This window comes from Ranitomeya variabilis, chromosome 4 (genome assembly GCF_051348905.1).
Source record: "Ranitomeya variabilis isolate aRanVar5 chromosome 4, aRanVar5.hap1, whole genome shotgun sequence".
Classification (NCBI taxonomy): Eukaryota; Metazoa; Chordata; class Amphibia; order Anura; family Dendrobatidae; genus Ranitomeya; species Ranitomeya variabilis.
Window position 1 is genome coordinate 481,586,896 of NC_135235.1, and position 19,301 is coordinate 481,606,196.

The 19,301-nt window shown below is 41.9% G+C and overlaps 1 protein-coding gene across 1 annotated transcript in view; it reads right to left on the bottom strand.

Annotated features, from left to right (window-relative positions):
* Positions 1-1,919: 1,919 nt before the first annotated feature.
* Positions 1,920-19,301, bottom strand: part of GSS (glutathione synthetase) — a 59,942-nt gene continuing 42,560 nt past the window's right edge. The window contains exons 9-13 of the mRNA XM_077251867.1: positions 14,951-15,017; positions 13,928-14,122; positions 12,063-12,144; positions 9,206-9,395; positions 1,920-3,287 (exon numbers count right to left, since the gene is read on the bottom strand). Coding sequence (XP_077107982.1) covers positions 3,164-3,287; positions 9,206-9,395; positions 12,063-12,144; positions 13,928-14,122; positions 14,951-15,017 — 658 coding nt within the window. The 3' untranslated portion in view covers positions 1,920-3,163. The remainder of the gene's footprint in view (positions 3,288-9,205; positions 9,396-12,062; positions 12,145-13,927; positions 14,123-14,950; positions 15,018-19,301) is intronic.

Here is a 19,301-nt window from a genome sequence, read left to right on the forward strand (position 1 = left end):
CTGGACACGTGTCTTTAAGACCAGGGAATACTGGTCACGAGTCTATAAGACCAGGGCATGCTGGTCACGTGCCTTTAAGACCAGGAATACTGGTCATGAGAGGAATGTAGGAACAAGTGCCTTAAAGACCAGCAAAGCTGGTAATGTGCCTTTAAGAACAAAAAAAGCTGGTCATGCTCCTTTAAGACCAGGGATGCTGGTCATGTGTCTTTAAGACGAGGGCACACTTGCCATGTGCCTTCAAGACCAGTGCCTACTGGCCCTGTGCCTTTAAGACCAGGGCATACTGGCCTGATTAAGTACTAAGGAAAAAGAGACCGGCTTCTGGCAGAGCAGAGAATGCTGGGGATGTGACCCTTTTAAAACTAGGGGACCCTTAAGACCAGGGAATGCTGGTCCTGGGTTTAATAAAAAGGCATGGAAAGCTGGGGATGCACCTATGGGCCCAGCGACTACCGAGGCAGAGTAGCAAATACCAGGGAATGAGTCACCAGGGAATGAGTCACCAGGGAATGAGTCACCAGGGAATGAGTCAGGAATGAGTCACCAGGGAATGAGTCACCAGGGAATGAGTCATGAGAGCTTCGTTGCTGGGCACTCACAGCTCTCCGTTTGCAAGCCTGCATACTGTACTATACATTCTGTAGTGAGCAGGAGCACCAGAAAATTGCAGCCTTAAGTATATAAAAAAAAAAACAGGGAAAGCTAGTCCCTTAATGCTGCCGGGATGCGTGCCGGGGGGGGGGGGGGGGGGGGCCGATTCACCTTACTCAGGTTCTGAGTCCCCCGACGGGATAGCGCTGACTTCAGCGCTGAAAAAACCGCCGGCCGCAGCCCCCTCCAGAAGAAATAGTGACCGCAATGGAGGAGGAGGAAGATGGCCGCCGAGATCTCGTCTGGAACGAGAAGCGCCTGAATAGGGGGGCGGAGCCGCTAGAAGGGAGCAAGCGGTGGGCGGGGCCTCCCGGGCTGCGGCCTAAACAGGGCCGAAGCCGGGGACTAAAGTTATGGCTTCGGCCGGCGCGCACCCGCAGACTGAGGGGAAAAGTGCCGCGAAGCTCTGTGGGGACCCAGTCGCTATGGAGCCCTCCTCTGACCGTCGGAACACCCAAATCTCACGGAGCACTTACCCCAATATGGAGGGGGACCATGGCAGATGCTGCAGGTAGGAGCTGTGCCCGGGTAGATAGGCCGATGCAGGGTTGGGGAGCCTCCATCCACCATCCCTGCAGAAGAGGGGTGGAGAGGAACCGTCTGCCTCCTTCCATCATCCGCTTTTTCAGTGGTGATGCAGCGGGGGCTGCTCGGACGCCACGCTGGAAGGTGCCTCTGTACAGCCGAGGGTAAAACCTGGTGGACAGGGCTGAATGTCCGGCAATAGGCCTGGCTGCAGAAGAGGATACTGAAGGAAAAACTCCAGTGCTCGTCTGATAAGGGAGGGGGGAGATCGGTGCCCTTGAAGGGGCCCGTCGCCCCTAGAATCAGCTCAGGCAGTGGCTTCCCACGTCGCAGGAGAGGATACGGAGAGGTAAAACTCCCGTGCTCGCCTGTTGATGGTTCGAGGAGATCGGAACATGAAAGAATCCGTCGCCCCATTCGACCGTAGTAAAAAGTAAAAAAAAACGGAAAAAAAGAGTTCTTTGGGTCTGAATAGCAGACCCGTCCGTGTGCCTCCTACGGACACTAAGCAAGAACTGGTTAGCTGGGAGCCAGCAGAGGGGTGTATACTGCAGGGGAGGAGCTAACTTTCTTTGTAATACTTAGTGTCAGCCTCCTGGTGGCAGCAGCATACACCCATGGTCTGTGTCCCCCAATGAGGCGAAGGAGAAATAGCATGTGCATTAGACTTCCAAAATGTTAATTTTGCTGGAACTGTAATATGCTGTATTTTATCACGCAGTGTGTAAACAATGCAACCTGGGGGGAGACAAAAACATTTTTTTATTTATTTTTTTTTAATTTTTTTAACAAATAGTAATATAGTATGGGTTGATGCGATTAGAGTAATGCTACTTCTAAACCATAAAATCACTTTTTGTGGTCAACATACACAGTCAATTTCATTTTTCTGCTTACAGAGCTGAAGGAGGGCTTAATTTTTGCCTAATGAGCTGTAGTTTTTGTCGGTATCATTTTGGCATTCATATGACTTATCCATCCAACCATCTCACAATAATAAGTAATCAAAAACAGATATTTTGGCATTGCTTTTCACTGTGATACGTGATATAGTTTTGTAGTACAGGTTGTCTAGGACTTGACAATACCACATATGTGTGACTTTTTATTTTGTATAGGGCATTTGTGTTATTAAAAAACAACAACTGGGATTTGAGGAATTGCAATTTTTATTTTAAAAACTTTTATACAATATTTTAGTCCCACAAGGAGATTTGAACAGGTGTTCACACAGAAAATTGTACTACATATATTGTGCAGTGTATTATCTAAGTAAATCTATTTTTAAAAAGGTGCTATTGATATGAAATTCTCACCAGATGTCAGTAACAAGCTATCCAATCCACATAGGCAACAAATCAAACCATAGATGTCCATTTCATTCACCTGCACATATGACAAGGCGTTAAGCTGCACTTACATGTGTAAATCTTCAATCCAACATATCACAGGTAGGAAATATAACAGAGCAATATTTTTAGAAAGAGTAAAGAATTTCTCTTTCCAGGTCAGCAGCAGTATATCTGGTCCCCAAATAATCAAAATACTGGATGACATGGTCATAACCAAATCAGAACATACTATGGAGTGTTGGATTTGGAAAAAAAAAAAAAAAAAAAAAAAAAAGGTAAATGACTTATACCATGATCTTAAAAGTGGGCATTTTCTAACTGTAGAATTGGGGTGCTAGCAAAACTAAGGGTTTATTTCACCTTATCACTTGATATATTAATCTCGGAATAAATTTGTTCCCCTTCTATCAGTCATTTATTTGTATACAATAAAAATGTCCTACTTTAAATTACGATTTTTGTAAAATCTCAGTCTTTCAAAACCCTTATTACCAAGTATATATGTCCAATTGGTAGATGGTAAAATAGAAGAATAATATACCACAAGTGGACCTTCCTGAAGGAGTTCTTCCAGTGTCCAGCACGGATAGTTAGGGCACATTAAGTGTTATAAGTCACAAAAAAGTCCTTGGTTAAACAAGGAAAGGATTGTCCAAGACTGCGACTCCAGCGGCCACCCCACCATCAGCATGTTCAGTGGCTTTTGTCCTAAGAAGATGACCCACATGTTCATTGAGAACCATTTTTTCACCTTCCCTACAGAAAGAACAAACAAAATAATATTCCGACATTATTAACCACATCAGGATGCAGCACCTTGAGGATACAGTGATTTTTGCTTTAATTGCACCATACAAGGTTGAAATGCCAAGTTTCTTTGATCTTGAAGAGCTGGAACCTAGCTGCAGTATACAAGGGCAGTGCTTACGCGATCAGCGCACACTGATATTATAGCGAGGACTCCGATCTCTGTTATACTATTAAGGCAAATTTAATGAAAGGGAGAAACCTCTTATGACATATCACTGTCACAAGAAGCCATGAAATACAAGGGTGCTGCGGTGCTATTACAAGCACCCTACATTTTCATATTTGGGGATCTGAAACTTTGTAGTTTAAATTCTCAAAAACTAAATTACTGTAAGTTCTGCAGGGATGTGCATCTGAGTAACAATCGTACAAGTGGGAAACCATTCCAACACCAAGGAAAAAGAATTAAAAAATAAACTTCTGGCACTTAACCTTTTCACCCCCAGCCTCTTTTCACCTTCCTGACCAGACCAATTTTTTCAATTCTGAAAAGTGTCATTTTATGGGGTAAAAACTCTGGAACGCTTCAAAGTATCACAGTGATTATGAGACTTGTCGGGACATATTGTATTGTGTTATTGATAAACTAACGCTAATTATATTGACCAAAGTTTATGAAAGCATCAAAAATTTGACACATTTTTGGGAAATTTAGCAATTTTCAAACTTTTAATTTGTATGCCCTTAAACCAAATCGCTTATAAATAAGATTTACCGCATGTCTACTTTACATTGGCATCATTTCTTTGTTAGAAAGTTCAAAGTTTAAATCAGCAATTTCTCATTTTTCCAACAAAATTTACAAACTCAATTTTTTTTTTTTTTTTTTTTTTTTTTAGGATCCACATCACATTTGAAGTGACTTTGGGGAACCTATGTGACAACAAAATGGACACCATTTAAAAAAACTCCACCCCTCAAAGTGCTTAAAACCACATTAAAGAAGTTTATTAACTCTTTAGAGAAGTTACCTGAATTAGAGATATGTGGAAGAAAAAAATGAAAATGTTGCTTTTTTCCCCACCAAAATATTGCTTTAGCTTGATAGCCCATAGGTAGTGCAAAACTACTGTTTGGGAGCACTGCAGGGCTCAGAAGTAAGGCACACCATTCAACTTTTGGAGCTCAAAATTGGATGGGATAGCTAGAGGACACCATGTCACCTTTGCAGAGCCTCTGATGTGTCCAAACAATTGAACACACAGCACCCCCCCCCCCCCAAAGTGACTCCATATTGGAAACTACACTCATCAATTCATTTATCTAGATGTTTGGTGAGCACCTTGAACCCGAAAGTCCTTCGCTGAATTTTATAATGTTTAGCTGTGAAAATTCAAGCGAATAACAGAATTGAATAACATTGGGTTGAATCATTGGAAAATTACCATTTTTTTCACTAGGATCCAAGAGATAATGTTTCTCCTTGTTTAGAGTGACATGCCAAGACTTGCATGCCAATGTTAGGAGGTTAGGAGACTTAAGCCTTGCAATGGCAAATTAAATATGTAAATTACCTCTTCAGAAAGGAAGAGGACAAGAACTCTAGAACTTCCTATTCAAAGTAGCAATCCTAAAAGTAGAAATTGACCCTTTAAGGAGCCTGGTCACATGACTTGGGATAAAAGTCAAACCTGAATCTCAATTTGTGTTTTGGGGTGCTGCCCTTTATCAGTGTAAAGTGTGAGATCTGGTTGGACTGGGTGAGAGGCATCTGACCGGGATCCAAGGGGTAACATTTTTCCTTGTGGAGAGAGTGACATGGCAAGCCTGGCATGTCAGTGTGAGGAGAAATAATTTAAAATTTCCCAGAGGAGCATTGCAAGGCTCAAAAGTCTTGAATATTACCATGCCAGTCTTTGCATGTCACTCTCCACAAAAAGACACTTTACCTCCTCGGATCCCAGGCAGAGGCCTCTCACCCAGCCACACCAGATCTTACACTTTGCATTGATGAGGGGCAGCACCCTGAAACATAGTGTCTGCCAATTGGAATTTCTGGTTTGTCTTTTATCCTAAGTAATGAGGAAAGGCTCATTAATGGATCGATATTTACTTTTAGGATTACTACCTCCAATAGGTGGCACCAGAGTTCTTGTCCTCTTCCTCTCTGAAGAGGTAATTTGCAAATTCATTTTTTTCCACTAAAATGTTGCAATGGCCCCAAGTTTTAAATTTTCAAAAGAGATAATAAGAGAAAGTGAAAGGTACAATTCGTTACCCAATTTCTCCTGAGTACGCCAATACCCCACATGTGGTCAAAATCTACTTTTGAGGCACAGAGTAAAGCTCAGAAGGGAGTAAGCGCCATATTTGTATTGAGATTTTGCTGAAATCCTTTGAGAGTGCCATGTCATATTGGTAGAGCCCCTGAAGTGCTAGAACAGCAGAACTACTCCCCCCTTCCTGTAAGTGACCCCATTTTACAAACTACATCTGTCAATGAATTCATCTAGGGGTGCAGTGATCATATTGACACTACAGTTGTGCCACAGGATTTGATACCATTCGACAGTGAAGAAAAAAAAAAAAATTACCATAAAAACTGTGTTTTAGTCCCAGATTTTACAGTTTTACATGGAGAAATGCGTAAAAAAAATGGCACCAAAATTTGTTGCACAATTTGGCAATACACCATATGAGTCTGTACTATACTGCCTGGCCACACTGCGAGACACGGACAGCAGCGCTCTTTGACTTTCTGAGAACAAATTATTGTAAAATAGTTTGCAGACTACATATACAGTGCCCCCAAGTGCCAGAAGAGCAGAATCCCCCCTTAAGTGAGCCCATTTTGGAAATGAGACCCCTCTGGGAATTTATCTACAGGTACAGTGATAATTTTGACTCCATGTGTGTTTTTCAGAAACAAGCAGCAGTGGATGTTGCTGAGTGAAAATTGCATATCTGCTGTTGTAGTGACCATGCATTATGCAAAGCTCTTGCTTCAGGAAACATGGACCCCATAAATTAAAAGGTGTTCCTGTGTTATAATCTTATAAATGTGCCCCTGCTGTTCCATGCAGGAACATGATCTGATCATACCACATCTAAGCAGGGGAGAATGCAAAAGAGTATACAGTACGAGATCGCAGCTGATTCTTATTGTCAGTAAAACATTTCACTGCCTGTTTTTAACCAGTATTGTAACTCAAAGAAACAATCAGTTCTGATTTCCTGCTGTAATGACTAAAGTCTTTTGCTTTCTCCCCAGGGCAGTAGCTATGGTATATCTATCCATGTTCCTGCACAGTCAGACACAGCCATTACACAGTACATAACAGTGCCACATTTATAAGATTCTCTCAACACAGGACTTTTTTTTTTTTATATAAAAACACATCCAATTGTGGAGTTTATTTTTATTCCAAGATCTGTTGATTAAGATACACTTTTCTTTGTGGCACAACCCCTTTAAGATGGTTCTCATTGTTACAGAAATGCCAAACATGTGGACACTAAATTTGGTGTAGGCACACTGTGGGGCTCAGAAGGGAGGGGTGTATTTAGATTTGGGAGCGTAGAATTTGCTGGGATTTGTTTTGGGGGGAGCCACAGCGTTTTCCAGGGCCTTTGTACTACCAGTAGCGTGGAAGCCCCCTATATTTCCGATAACAGACTTTTTTTTTGTGGATTCAGTTGAAGCTTTTATTGGGAACATTTTACATAACATTTACGATCACATTTATCCTACTCTCTACACTGAGAGCTTACATCAGGGTTTCCATCTAAATCGCTGAGTGATGTAATTTAGATAAAACCTCCGAGGGATCCGTTCACTATAATGCGACAGCAGAGTTACCCTAGACTCCACCTGGCCTCTGTTCAGCGTTGTCCTTTTCAGAGATGCACAAAACTGTGACCGACGGCACTTTTGTAAATGCCTAAAAAGACACTGCCGTATCATAAGCAGCCAGACGCCGTCCACAGTGTCTCCATCTGCCTCATTAAAGGGAATCTTCTGCCAGAGGTTCTGTCTGAATCACATATTTCAGAGATTTACATGGAAACCCCAGTGTAAGCGCTCAGCATAGGGCGCAGGATAAATGTGCGCCAAGCCTTACTGCACTCTTTGGAAGGCAGAACGAAAAAAAATAAAGCAGTAGGTGAAGAATTGGTTTTATTTATTTTTCACACTGTTCCTCATGTGGTATCAGTGATTAAACGACTATTCTGCGGGTGGGTGCAGTTACAGCGATACTAGATTTACGAGTTATAGCTCAGTTTTTTATGTTTGGCTGCTGTCACACACTAAAAGTCTTTTTTGTAACACAAAAATCATTGCCATATTTTGAGAGCTATAATTTTTCCATATTTCTACCAATAGAGTCATGTGAGGACTTGTTTTTTGCGTGACGAGTTGAATGGACACCATTTTCAGGCACATGACTTTTTTGATCGCTTTCTATTCAGATTTTTGTGAGGCGGAATAAACAAAAACAAGCAAATCAGAAATTTGGGGTGTATTTTATGCTGTTCACCATATGGTAAAAGTGATAAGACAACGTTATTCTTTGGGTCAGTATGACTACAGCGATACCACATTTATATATATTTTAATATTTTGCCTCTTTTACACACAGACTATTTTAAAGGAAAAATAATTGGTTTTGCATCGCTATATTCCGAGTGCTATAGTTTTTTTTCCGCTGATGGAGGATGACGTTTTCAGTTATTTATTTCCATTCGACTTTTTGTTTGACAGTATGATGAAAAAGCATAGTTTGTCACGTTTATTTTTTTTTTGGGTGTTCACTGAAGAGGTCAACTAGTGTGACGGTTTTATAAGTCGGGTCATTCCAAAATGTGTACTTTTGAGATATATATATATATTTTATTTTATTTTTTTTACACAAATTACGTATTTATGGGTATAATATTTTCATTTTTTGTGAATTTTTTAAAAATATTTTTACAATTTTTTTTACCTAGTTTGTTTATGGGAGTTTAACTTTCATGCCTCTGATCACTGGTATAATGCATTGCAATGCATTATACCTGTCAGTGCAGCACTGACCGAAGCCTCTTAGATCATGATCTCAACGTGATCTTAACAGACTTGCCACAGCTAGCTGACCCGGAGGTAGTCACAACGACCTCGGGTTGCCATGGCAATGAACGGGCCCTTGCGATAACATCACGGGCATGTGTTTGGATGGGAAAAGGCGCTCCCTCCCTCTCATATCTATCACAGCATTTGGAAAGCTATCGATTGCAGCATTTAGGAGGTTAAACAGCTGAGGGCGGTGCGGGCACTGCATCTGGCTGGGAGTCAGGTCTTGGCTGGCATGTAAGCTGGCCGAGTTCCTGTCGGAGATCGCACTGGCACAGTTCCTGTGCCCCGCACAATCGCCATGACATATGTCAAAAATTGGGAACCCCTATCCGGCCATAATGTAACGGTACGTCAAAGCTGGTGAAAGGGTTAGCGGGAATCAGTCAGAAAATTCATACCGCCACAGCTGTGGAAATTTCAGAGAAAACATAATTTGAAGATCCGGCCAGAAAACAAGAAGAGACATGACAAGTTGGCTTCTCCCTGCCCTGCTCCAGATGATTGACAGGTCTCTCCCTTATGTGTATATAGGGAGAGACCTATCCATCAACAAGAGCGGCAGGGGGAAACGACAGACTAGTCTTGTCTATTGCTATAGTCCCTATGGTATGGCTGGATCTTCAGAGTACGTGTCTGGCTGCAGTCATGCATCCCGGCTCTTATTCATGCTGCCTGTGGTTCGGAGAGAATGAATCAGCTGACAGGTTCCCATTATTGTACCAGTAAGCGCACAAATCCAAAAGCTCCCCAGATAAAATGCAATACATTCTCTGTGCATTAGGTGCACAACACAGGAATAATGAGCACTTACCTCACATACACGCCAAACATTCCCAGCTCGCTGATACATTCTGACACTTGTACTCTGCCATTGGCTCGGAGAAGACAGCTCTTTACTGGCTGAGGCTTAATCTTGTCCATAAGTATATAAGAAGTGCGCTCCGTGCTGTCCTTAACCCTTTCTAGCACTTCTCTGATTTCATTACCATAGAGATTATTTCCTGATAAAAGAAATAACAATTTGAATAAATGTGGCCTCTTAATCTGAAACCTGCAAGAAATACTACATAAAAAACACTTTGGCCCATTCATCAAGCGATTTATGGCAGGAATCTAGAGTAAAACTGCTTGAAATGTAAATGTAACAACATTTTTATACAACTAAGTTGAGCAAAAATGTTGCAACTTGTTTTTGGCGGAGATTGTGCGGGACATGGTGTGGCCAAGCACGCCCAACAAATTCATCATAATTTGTGCCATAAGTAAATTACGAGGAAACCATATGCCAGCTGCTGCCTGATGCTCATTTCTGGGATGTGCACTACACCAAATTCATTGAGAGGTGCAAGCCACTTAATGAAGGGAGTACATTAGTAAGATCCGCCAAATTCACTAAAACTGGCATGAAAAAACTCCACTTTTATTGAATAAAGTTTCAGAAAGAAATACAGCCAAGAGCTAAATGGTCTTCTTCCTACGCTGGAGACCCTGGTCCTGACATAGTAATGATATTTCACTGATTGCGCAGTGAAGTCAGGTGCAAGCTCCCCAGCTTCTCCAGCAAGCTGCTCATGGTTAGTTAGATATGGGTGGTATATGGCGGCTGTTAAATGGTCCTTATGTTCTTTTGCTGGTGACTGGATCTGCATCACTGCTGCCTCCCTGGGCATGTGCGATGTGCCGGAGAAGCCAAGGAGCATTCATCAGGCTTCACTGTGTATTCCCAGGGAGGCAGCATGTCACGCATACGCTCCAGACTTGCAAAGAGGAGGCAGTGAAATTGCTCAAAGTAGATATAGGGTGAATAAAGACTGGTTCCCTTTAATAACCTTTTACCAAGCTTTACATTATAAACTGTATACTCCGGCACATAGTACAAGGAATGTACGTACAAACTTTTTTTTTTTTTTTTTTATTCACTCTGTTCTGAGATATAGGACATCAAATAACTGGCGCCTAATGTGTTAATTTTCTTATAGAACTGGGTTTTTCAATTTGTTCAGATCTGTACTCTGTACCTTCATCCCACTACGACTCTGGCCAATCATGATAAGGCAGCGTCCATAGGTAGCAAAAATGACACTACTGAACTAAAAGAATGGCCCACTGAGGTCAGGAACTGCAACAATGTGGTCACACAAGACATAGCCCATCTCATATGACCATGCTGACACCGTCAGGGTATGTGCACACGTGCGTTTTTTTCGCAATAAAAAAAGCATAAAAAAACACATACATATGCATCCTATAATTTAGAATGCGTACTGCAATTTTTGTGCACATGATCGCGGTAAAAAAAGCAGCATGTTCATTAATTTTGCGGATTTTTCGCCTTTTTCCCGCTATTTAATGCATTGGGAAAAAACGCAGAAAAAACGCACAAAAAACACGCAGAAAAACGCGAAAAAAAAGGAATGCGGATGTCTGGCAGAAATGTCCATTTTTTGTCAGGAAATTTCTGCAAGAAATCCTGAACGTGTGCATATACCCTCACCCTCGGCGGCTGCCCCAATGCGCCTCACTCTGATGCTGCTGCCCACCTGTCAGGTGAGACAGAAACTCAGTTCCTGACCTCAGTGGGCCATTCATTTAGTTCAGACAGATGGGCGTCTACATTTTCCGACTTATAGATGCTGCCTTTTTATGGCTGGACAGCTTCATAGTGGGATGAAAGTAAACAGCTGCGCTAACTGAAATGCCCAGTTGAATAAATAAGTTAACACAATATGCGCCAGTAATTTTGGCACCCTGTTAGATCCATGGTGGAGTGTCGAAAAAAATACATGAATAAAAAAAAAAAATGCTACTATGTGCAGGAATGAACAGTCAGTCTATAAGGTAAGAATTGGTAATAGGTCCTCTTTAAGGGAACGATAATGAAGGCGTTAAACATCTTATACCATTGTCACTGTCACAGAAGCAAACAAAATTGCTAGTACAAGAGGGCTGAAGCACTACTACAAGCACTGTGCCCTCTACATTTCAGATTTGGAGATCTGAAATTTTGCAGTTTAAATTCTCAAAGATTGGGAATTAAAGGGAACCGGTCACCATGAAAAAGCAGCCCAATCTGTAGAGTTCATGTTATAGAGCAGGGGGAGTTGAGCAGATTGATATAAAAGTTTTATAAGAAAAGATTGTGTACCGGTTGATTTAATTACAATCTTCTTTTTCTGGGATTTTTTAGTCCAGTGGGTGGTCCTATCGGTGACTGACAGCTACATCTGTATGCACACTGTATGATAGTCCCTGATAGGACCGCCCATTGGACCGAAAATTCCAGAAAGGGCAGAGGTTTATGTGATTAAAGCATAGGATATACAGAGTCTTTTCTTACAAATCTATATAGGAATCTACTCTGCTCCCCCTGCTCTATAACATAGTGCCTGCAGATTGGACTGCTTTTTCATGGTGACCCGTTCCCTTTAATTTGACTCTATTTTCATGGTGACAGTTTTCCGTTAAGTTCTGTAGAGATGTGCAGTTGAACAACAATAGTTTAACACCAAAACACTTATATGATTAACCAGTAAAAGCACCAATTCTAAAGAACACTATTAAAATGTTATACAGTCTCTGCAATAGGTGAACAAAAATAAAAAAAAATAGCATCCATAAGCTGGTTGTGTACTTTACAGTAATCCTAGTGTGTAATCCTTGCTATTTACCTCCACCTTCTCTTTGTGGTTTTAAAACATACTGATCTGGGTTTTCCAGTGCAATTTTCACAGTCTGATCTCCTTCTTCACCCTGATTAATAAAAAATAAAATATTACTATGTACACTATATAACAAAGTTAAAAGATTGCAGAATTCATGCTGTACTTAGTTAGGCTTTAACGTTCAGTTTCCAGGTAGTTGCTGATGGAATCTGTTAACGTGAAACAGACATATCCAGAAAAGTGTAACAGAGCGCATTTAATGCAATCCTCTCCACTGTGCTGCACTCTGGGACGAGGTTACTATCCAAAATAACACATTTACCTCAAGATCAGCACATACAGAGTAACGGAACGTAATTGCAATGTTACACAACATTTTATGTATAGCGTTTTCGCCATCAGAATGGTGGTATTTAAAGAGCTCACAATCTCTTCCACTGACGGAGCAAGTCTTGCTAACCAGTGTTTAGCTACGGTCTCTCTGGTTGGATACAGTATTTTGGCTATAGCCAGTTGAAGTGGGCATGAATTTCCTATGTCTCCCACATAGCCCAACACACACACTTCAGGGCGAGCAGATATTTAAATTTTGAGACTACATAGACCATGAAAGAACGACTTCATCTTGAAATGTAATTATCGCTCAAGAGAACCAGCGCAGACTGTAACCAATTTATAGTCAATCCTGAGAAGGCCAAACTCTCTCTAGAGATATCATTCTAACTTTAAGAAAAATAATTATATTATTGACAAATAGTTAATCTGCATATAGCTGATCTTGAATATAACCCCATTCAACACTATCAAATTCTTTGGTGGCATCTAAGGATAAGACCCCTACCGAAAAGTATCCACCTGTGCCACTTGCAAATTTAAAAAACAACTAAAAACACACCTACATAGGTTTATGCCAGTTGACTTAGAGGGCATAAAGCCAGCCTGTTCTGGATGAATCACAGATTGAATAACCGTATTAAGTTGGGAGGCCAGAATGTTTGCTAATATATTACCATCTATCTGTTCCATCCTTGAGCAGAACTACTATTACCGCCTCATAACGACTTGAGCAAAACCCCTGATAAAAATGCATTATGAACTATTTCCAGCCAGTTCAGTAATATTTCCTTAATGTTTATAGATTTCTTTCGGAAGGCCTTATTAGCTATTTTCCCAACAGTCTTTGCTAACGTCTTCCAAGAAATTGGCTGATCTAAAAACTCTATCTTTATGCTCCAGGCAAGGGACAGTTATCCCCCAGAGGTAATTCACCAAATCATCTTGCGAGTAATTGACCTTAGACCAATATAGATTAGAAAAGAAGCCATGTAAGATCTTTACTATATCCAGGATCCGAACGGCCATTTTGCCCTCTACATCCCTTAATTGATATTCAAGAGAATTTTCGTTTTGGGCTTGGGCCATCTTTGCAAGTAACCGACCCGTGATCTCTCTCTCTCCTCATAGAATTGCTGTTTTAAAAACCTACGTTTACTATCGACATTCTAGTGGGAATGCCCAAAGCTGTTTTTATAATTCCTTACAGTGTGCTATTGTTTTGAATAAAACATAATGCAGTATTCCGAACTCTGTTTTCCATGTCTACCCCCTCTTTTGGGAGAGTTATCCTTAATAAACTTAATTTCTCTTATTAACACGCCCCCCCCAAGAAGGCATTCATTGCATCCCATACCACGCTTATGTGGAAAAAAATTTATGTTACAAAACACATTGCATTTCTCCAAACGTCTTCTGCATTTAAAGAGTAACGGAGTACTGTGAGGACGACCAGAATTTATTATATAGGATTTAGATAAAACAGAAGGTTTATGTTCCCACCACTGAATAATTTACTAATGCAAGCCTCCACTTACAATATCCAAGGAGTACAGGCCTGCGAAAGTCTCTCTGATTCGGGCAACAGCTTCTGGTTGGTCAGGCAAGAACTTTTCCAGTACAAGAGGACGGCTCAGTTCCTGTTGAACCTTTTTGGTACCGACTAGTTGAGTTGCTATATCTGGGCATTTCACCGCTTTGGATCTCTCCATTTTAAGGCGAGCTTCCCAAGACTAAGAAAAAAACAAAAAAAACAAAACATTTTATACCACATTTACTTGGCACTATTACGATTTACTAATGTTTCAAACCCTAGAGAATGGAAGACTAATTACATTTACTGTGATTTACACCTGTGGGAACCAATGAAAGTGAATTATAATGCCATTTTCCCAGTGATCCAATTAGATTTATGATCTACTTTTAGTTATTTTATTTTTTATTTTAAATAAACTAAATAAATAGAAATGGTTTTGAAATGTTTCCTTGATGCCAAACAGATATTGTGATATGATTTTATTTTTTTTTACACTTGTGTGAACTTAGCCTTAACATTTCTGTGGTACATGTGGCTGCTGTAAAGCATATCGCTGTATGCTCTGGCAACATGGCGGACCTCAAAATTACATACAGAAAATAAAATATTTGGTAATAAAATTTGGTATTGAAAATAGATAGGAAACATAGCATTATCTGATAGAGTTGAGTAAAATGGTTCACAGGACCCTGGTCCAGCAGTCGCATTGGTAGTCAGTGGCCACTGCATAAGAGCCCTGCTAACCTCCTATCTGCCAGCTTACCAGACGCATCTTCTAGGACGTCGCGCTGGGCCTTCAAATCAGCAGGAGTGCTATAGATGCTGCATAGAAGTTTGAAGGGCCCTGGTCCAGTAGCCAAGGACAACTAAAATAGTTGGTTTAAGTTTGTAAAACATGCCGATACAATCTCTTTGATGTCTTTTCTAGTACATTTTCAAGCGAACCAACCATGTCCACTGTACAACAAATGTTATCTGGTCCTTCATGTATCTGAAAAAAGCATTATTAGCAGACTATACAGACCTGCTGATTGTAATCCTGAGGCATGTATCCGGTTCTGAAATAGGCTACGGCAACCTCATAACCATCCCTAGAAGAAACTAATGTTAGCATAGCTCAAGTCTGATTATTAAATGAAGAATAGAAAAAATCCAATTAAGAATTAGACCCAGATTAATCAAAACTGGCATTTTTTTAAGATCAGTATCATAGAAGGTGATGGGATGGAGTGCGAGGCATCTAATTCATCAATGAATCAGGCAATGCATGAAGTGGCATTTGTCTCCGTGTGCGCATAGTCACAAATCTTACTTTAATCTTGGACTGCAGTAAGATTTGCGGTATAAAAAGCGCAGCCGCTCATCATCGTTTTGGTAACCGGAGGGGGGGACCAGTCTACCGCCCTGCCCCAGCAATGATCACTTTGTTGGAGTTGGGCAAAAATGTAGTAACCAATTTTTTGTGGAGCCTTAGGTTGTGCAAAATGTTTCAACTCTAAACTTTTTATGGCATTTATTCCTATAGGCAGGTGATAAATTAATAATGTCTCGGGTTACGACTGCCAGGACCACCTCTAATCATGTGAACAGGGGTCCTGTGCCTACCATGTGAATGGAGCTGTAGCGTGCATGTGTGACTACTGTTCCATTCATCCATTCACTGCCAATGGGAGCACTTGCCATGTGCACTATTGCTTCCTGTTGACCTGCAAAATTAATGTTGATGGTGTGGGGAGTGTTATGATCCGGTGACTTTGGAGCCGCATGAACTTTCTCTGGAGTAGGTGGAAACTGTACTGACCGCAAAACCTAAACTAACACCGCAACTAGAAGTAGCCGTGGGGTGTGCCTAACAAACCCTAGACACCTCGACACAGCCGGAGGACTAAATACCCCTATAAATGGAAAGAGGAATACTACCTTGCCTCAGAGCAGAACCCCAAAGGATAGGCAGCCCCCCACGAATATTGACTGTGAGTAGGAGAGGAAAGACACACGCAGGCAGAAAACAGGATTCAGCAAAGAGGCCACTCTAGCTAAATAGGGAAAGATAGGACAGAACACTAAGCGGTCAGTATTAAAACCCTTCCAAAAATATCCACAGCAGATAATACAAAAAGTTCCACAATCTAACTAAAGACATGGAATGTATATCTGCCACTCCAGAGAAAGACTGAGAAAATACTGATAATCTAAGCTGGACAAAAAAACACTGAATAGCACAGAATTATTAAGCACACAGCATGTGTGCCACAGAAACAAAACCAGACACTTATCTTTGCTGATTTGGCAGAAGGCAGATGGAACCAAACCAGGACCAAAACCTCCCAACAACCATGGACAACTGGCAAGGACTAATGAATCCTGCACGCCTAAATACCCCAGTCAGAACTGCAATCAGCAGATACACCTGACCAGGACTGCAACTCAGGGACAACTGCATTACCATCTACAACCACCGGAGGGAGCCCAAAAGCAGAATTCACAACAGTACCGCCCCCTTGAGGAGGGGTCACCGAACCCTCACCAGAGCCCCCAGGCCGATCAGGACGAGCCAGATGAAAAGCATGAACCAAATCAGCAGCATGGACATCAGAGGCAAAAACCCAAGAATTATCCTCCTGGCCATAACCCTTCCATTTGACAAGATACTGAAGCCTCCGCCTCGAAAAATGAGAATCCAAAATCTTCTCAACCACATACTCCAACTCCCCATCAACCAACACAGGGGCTGGAGGATCAACAGAGGGAACAACGGGTACCACATATTTCCGCAATAAAGATCTATGGAAGACATTATGGATAGCAAAAGAGGCCGGAAGCGCCAATCGAAAAGACACCGGATTAATAATCCCAGAAATCCTATAAGGACCAATAAACCGAGGCTTAAATTTAGGAGAAGAAACCTTCATAGGAACATGACGGGAAGACAACCAGACCAGATCCCCAACCTGAAGCCGGGAACCAACACACCGATGACGGTTAGCAAAACGTTGAGCCTCCTCCTGAGACAACACCAAAATGAGCCCAAATCTGCTGCAACCTGTCGACCACCGAATCCACACCAGGACAGTCAGAAGGCTCAACCTGCCCAGAAGAAAAACGAGGATGAAAACCAAAATTACAAAAAAAAGGCGAAACTAAAGTAGCCGAACTAGCTCGATTATTAAGGGCAAACTCGGCCAATGGCAAAAAGGCCACCCAATCATCCTGATCAGCAGACACAAAGCATCTCAAATAAGTCTCCAAGGTCTGATTAGTTCGCTCGGTTTGGCCATTTGTCTGAGGATGAAATGCCGAGGAAAAAGATAAATCAATGCCCAGCCTAGCACAAAAGGCCCGCCAAAACCTAGAAACAAACTGGGAACCTCTGTCAGACACAATATTCTCCGGAATACCATGCAAACGAACCACATGCTGAAAAAACAACGAAACTAAATCTGAAGAGGAAGGCAATTTAGGCAAAGGCACCAAATGAACCATCTTAGAAAACCGGTCACAAACAACCCAGATAACCGACATCCTCTGGGAAACCGGAAGATCAGAAATAAAATCCATAGAAATATGCGTCCAAGGCCTCTCAGGGACCGGCAAAGGCAAAAGCAGCCCACTAGCACGGGAACAACAAGGCTTGGCCCGCGCACAAGTCCCACAGGACTGCACAAAAGAACGCACATCACGTGATAAAGAAGGCCACCAAAAGGACCTACCAACCAAGTCTCTGGTACCAAAAATACCAGGATGACCAGCCAACACAGAACAGTGAACCTCAGAAACCACTCTACTAGTCCATCTGTCAGGAACAAACAGTTTCCCCACTGGACAACGATCAGGTCTGTCAGCCTGAAATTCCTGAAGAACCCGTCGTAAATCAGGGGAAATAGCAGAAAGAACCACCCCTTCTTTCAGAATGCCGACCGGTTCAAGGACCTCAGGAGAATCAGGCAAAAAACTCCTAGAAAGGGCATCAGCCTTAATATTCTTGGAACCCGGAAGATACGAGACCACAAAATCAAAACGGGAAAAAAACAAGGACCATCGAGCCTGTCTAGGATTCAGCCGCTTGGCAGACTCGAGGTAAATCAAATTCTTATGATCGGTCAAGACCACAATACGGTGCTTAGCTCCCTCAAGCCAATGTCGCCACTCCTCAAATGCCCACTTCATAGCCAACAACTCCCGATTGCCGACATCATAATTGCGTTCAGCAGGCGAAAATTTACGGGAAAAGAATGCACACGGTTTCATCAAGGAACCAACATGATCCCTCTTGCGCAGGGGCCGTTTTGTCCCAATCTCAGAAGCGTCAATCTCAACCTGAAACGGAAGGGAAACATCCGGTTGGCGCAACGCCGGAGCAGAAGTAAATCGACGTTTAAGCTCCAGAAAGGCAGAAACAGCCGCAGAGGACCAATTCGCCACATCAGCGCCTTTCTTCGTCAAATCGGTCAAGGGTTTAACCACGCTGGAAAAGTTAGCAATGAAACGGCGATAAAAATTTGCAAAACCCAAAAATTTCTGAAGGCGCTTTACGGATGTGGGTTGAATCCAATCATGAATGGCCTGAACCTTAACCGGATCCATTTCAATAGATGAAGGAGAAAAAATAAAACCCAAAAAAGAAACCTTCTGCACCCCAAAGAGACACTTAGACCCCTTCACAAACAAAGATTGTCATGAAGGATCTGAAATACCATCCTGACCTGTTCCACGTGAGACTCCCAATCATCAGAAAAAATCAAAATATCGTCCAAATATGCAATCAAGAATTTATCAATATAAGTCCGGAAGATATCATGCATGAAAGATTGAAAAACAGATGGAGCATTAGTGAGCCCGAACGGCATCACAAGGTATTCAAAATGGCCTTCGGGCGTATTGAACGCAGTTTTCCATTCATCACCCTGCTTAATACGAACAAGATTATACGCCCCCCGAAGGTCAATCTTCGTAAACCAACTAGCCCCCTTAATCCTAGCAAACAAATCGGAAAGCAAAGGTAAAGGGTATTGAAACTTGACCGTGATCTTATTCAAGAGGCGATAATCAATACAGGGTCTCAAGGAGCCATCCTTCTTAGCAACAAAAAAAAATCCCGCTCCCATGGGTGAAGAAGATGGCCGAATATGCCCTTTCTCCAAAGACGCCTTAACATAACTCCGCATAGCGGTATGTTCAGGCACAGACAGGTTGAAGAGTCGGCCCTTAGGAAACTTACAGCCTGGAATCAAATCAATAGCACAATCACAGTCCCTGTGCGGTGGAAGAGAACTGGACTTGGGCTCATCGAATACATCCTGAAAATCAGACAAAAACTCTGGAATTTCAGAAGAGGAAGAAGAGGAGATTGACATCAAAGGAACATCATTATGAAC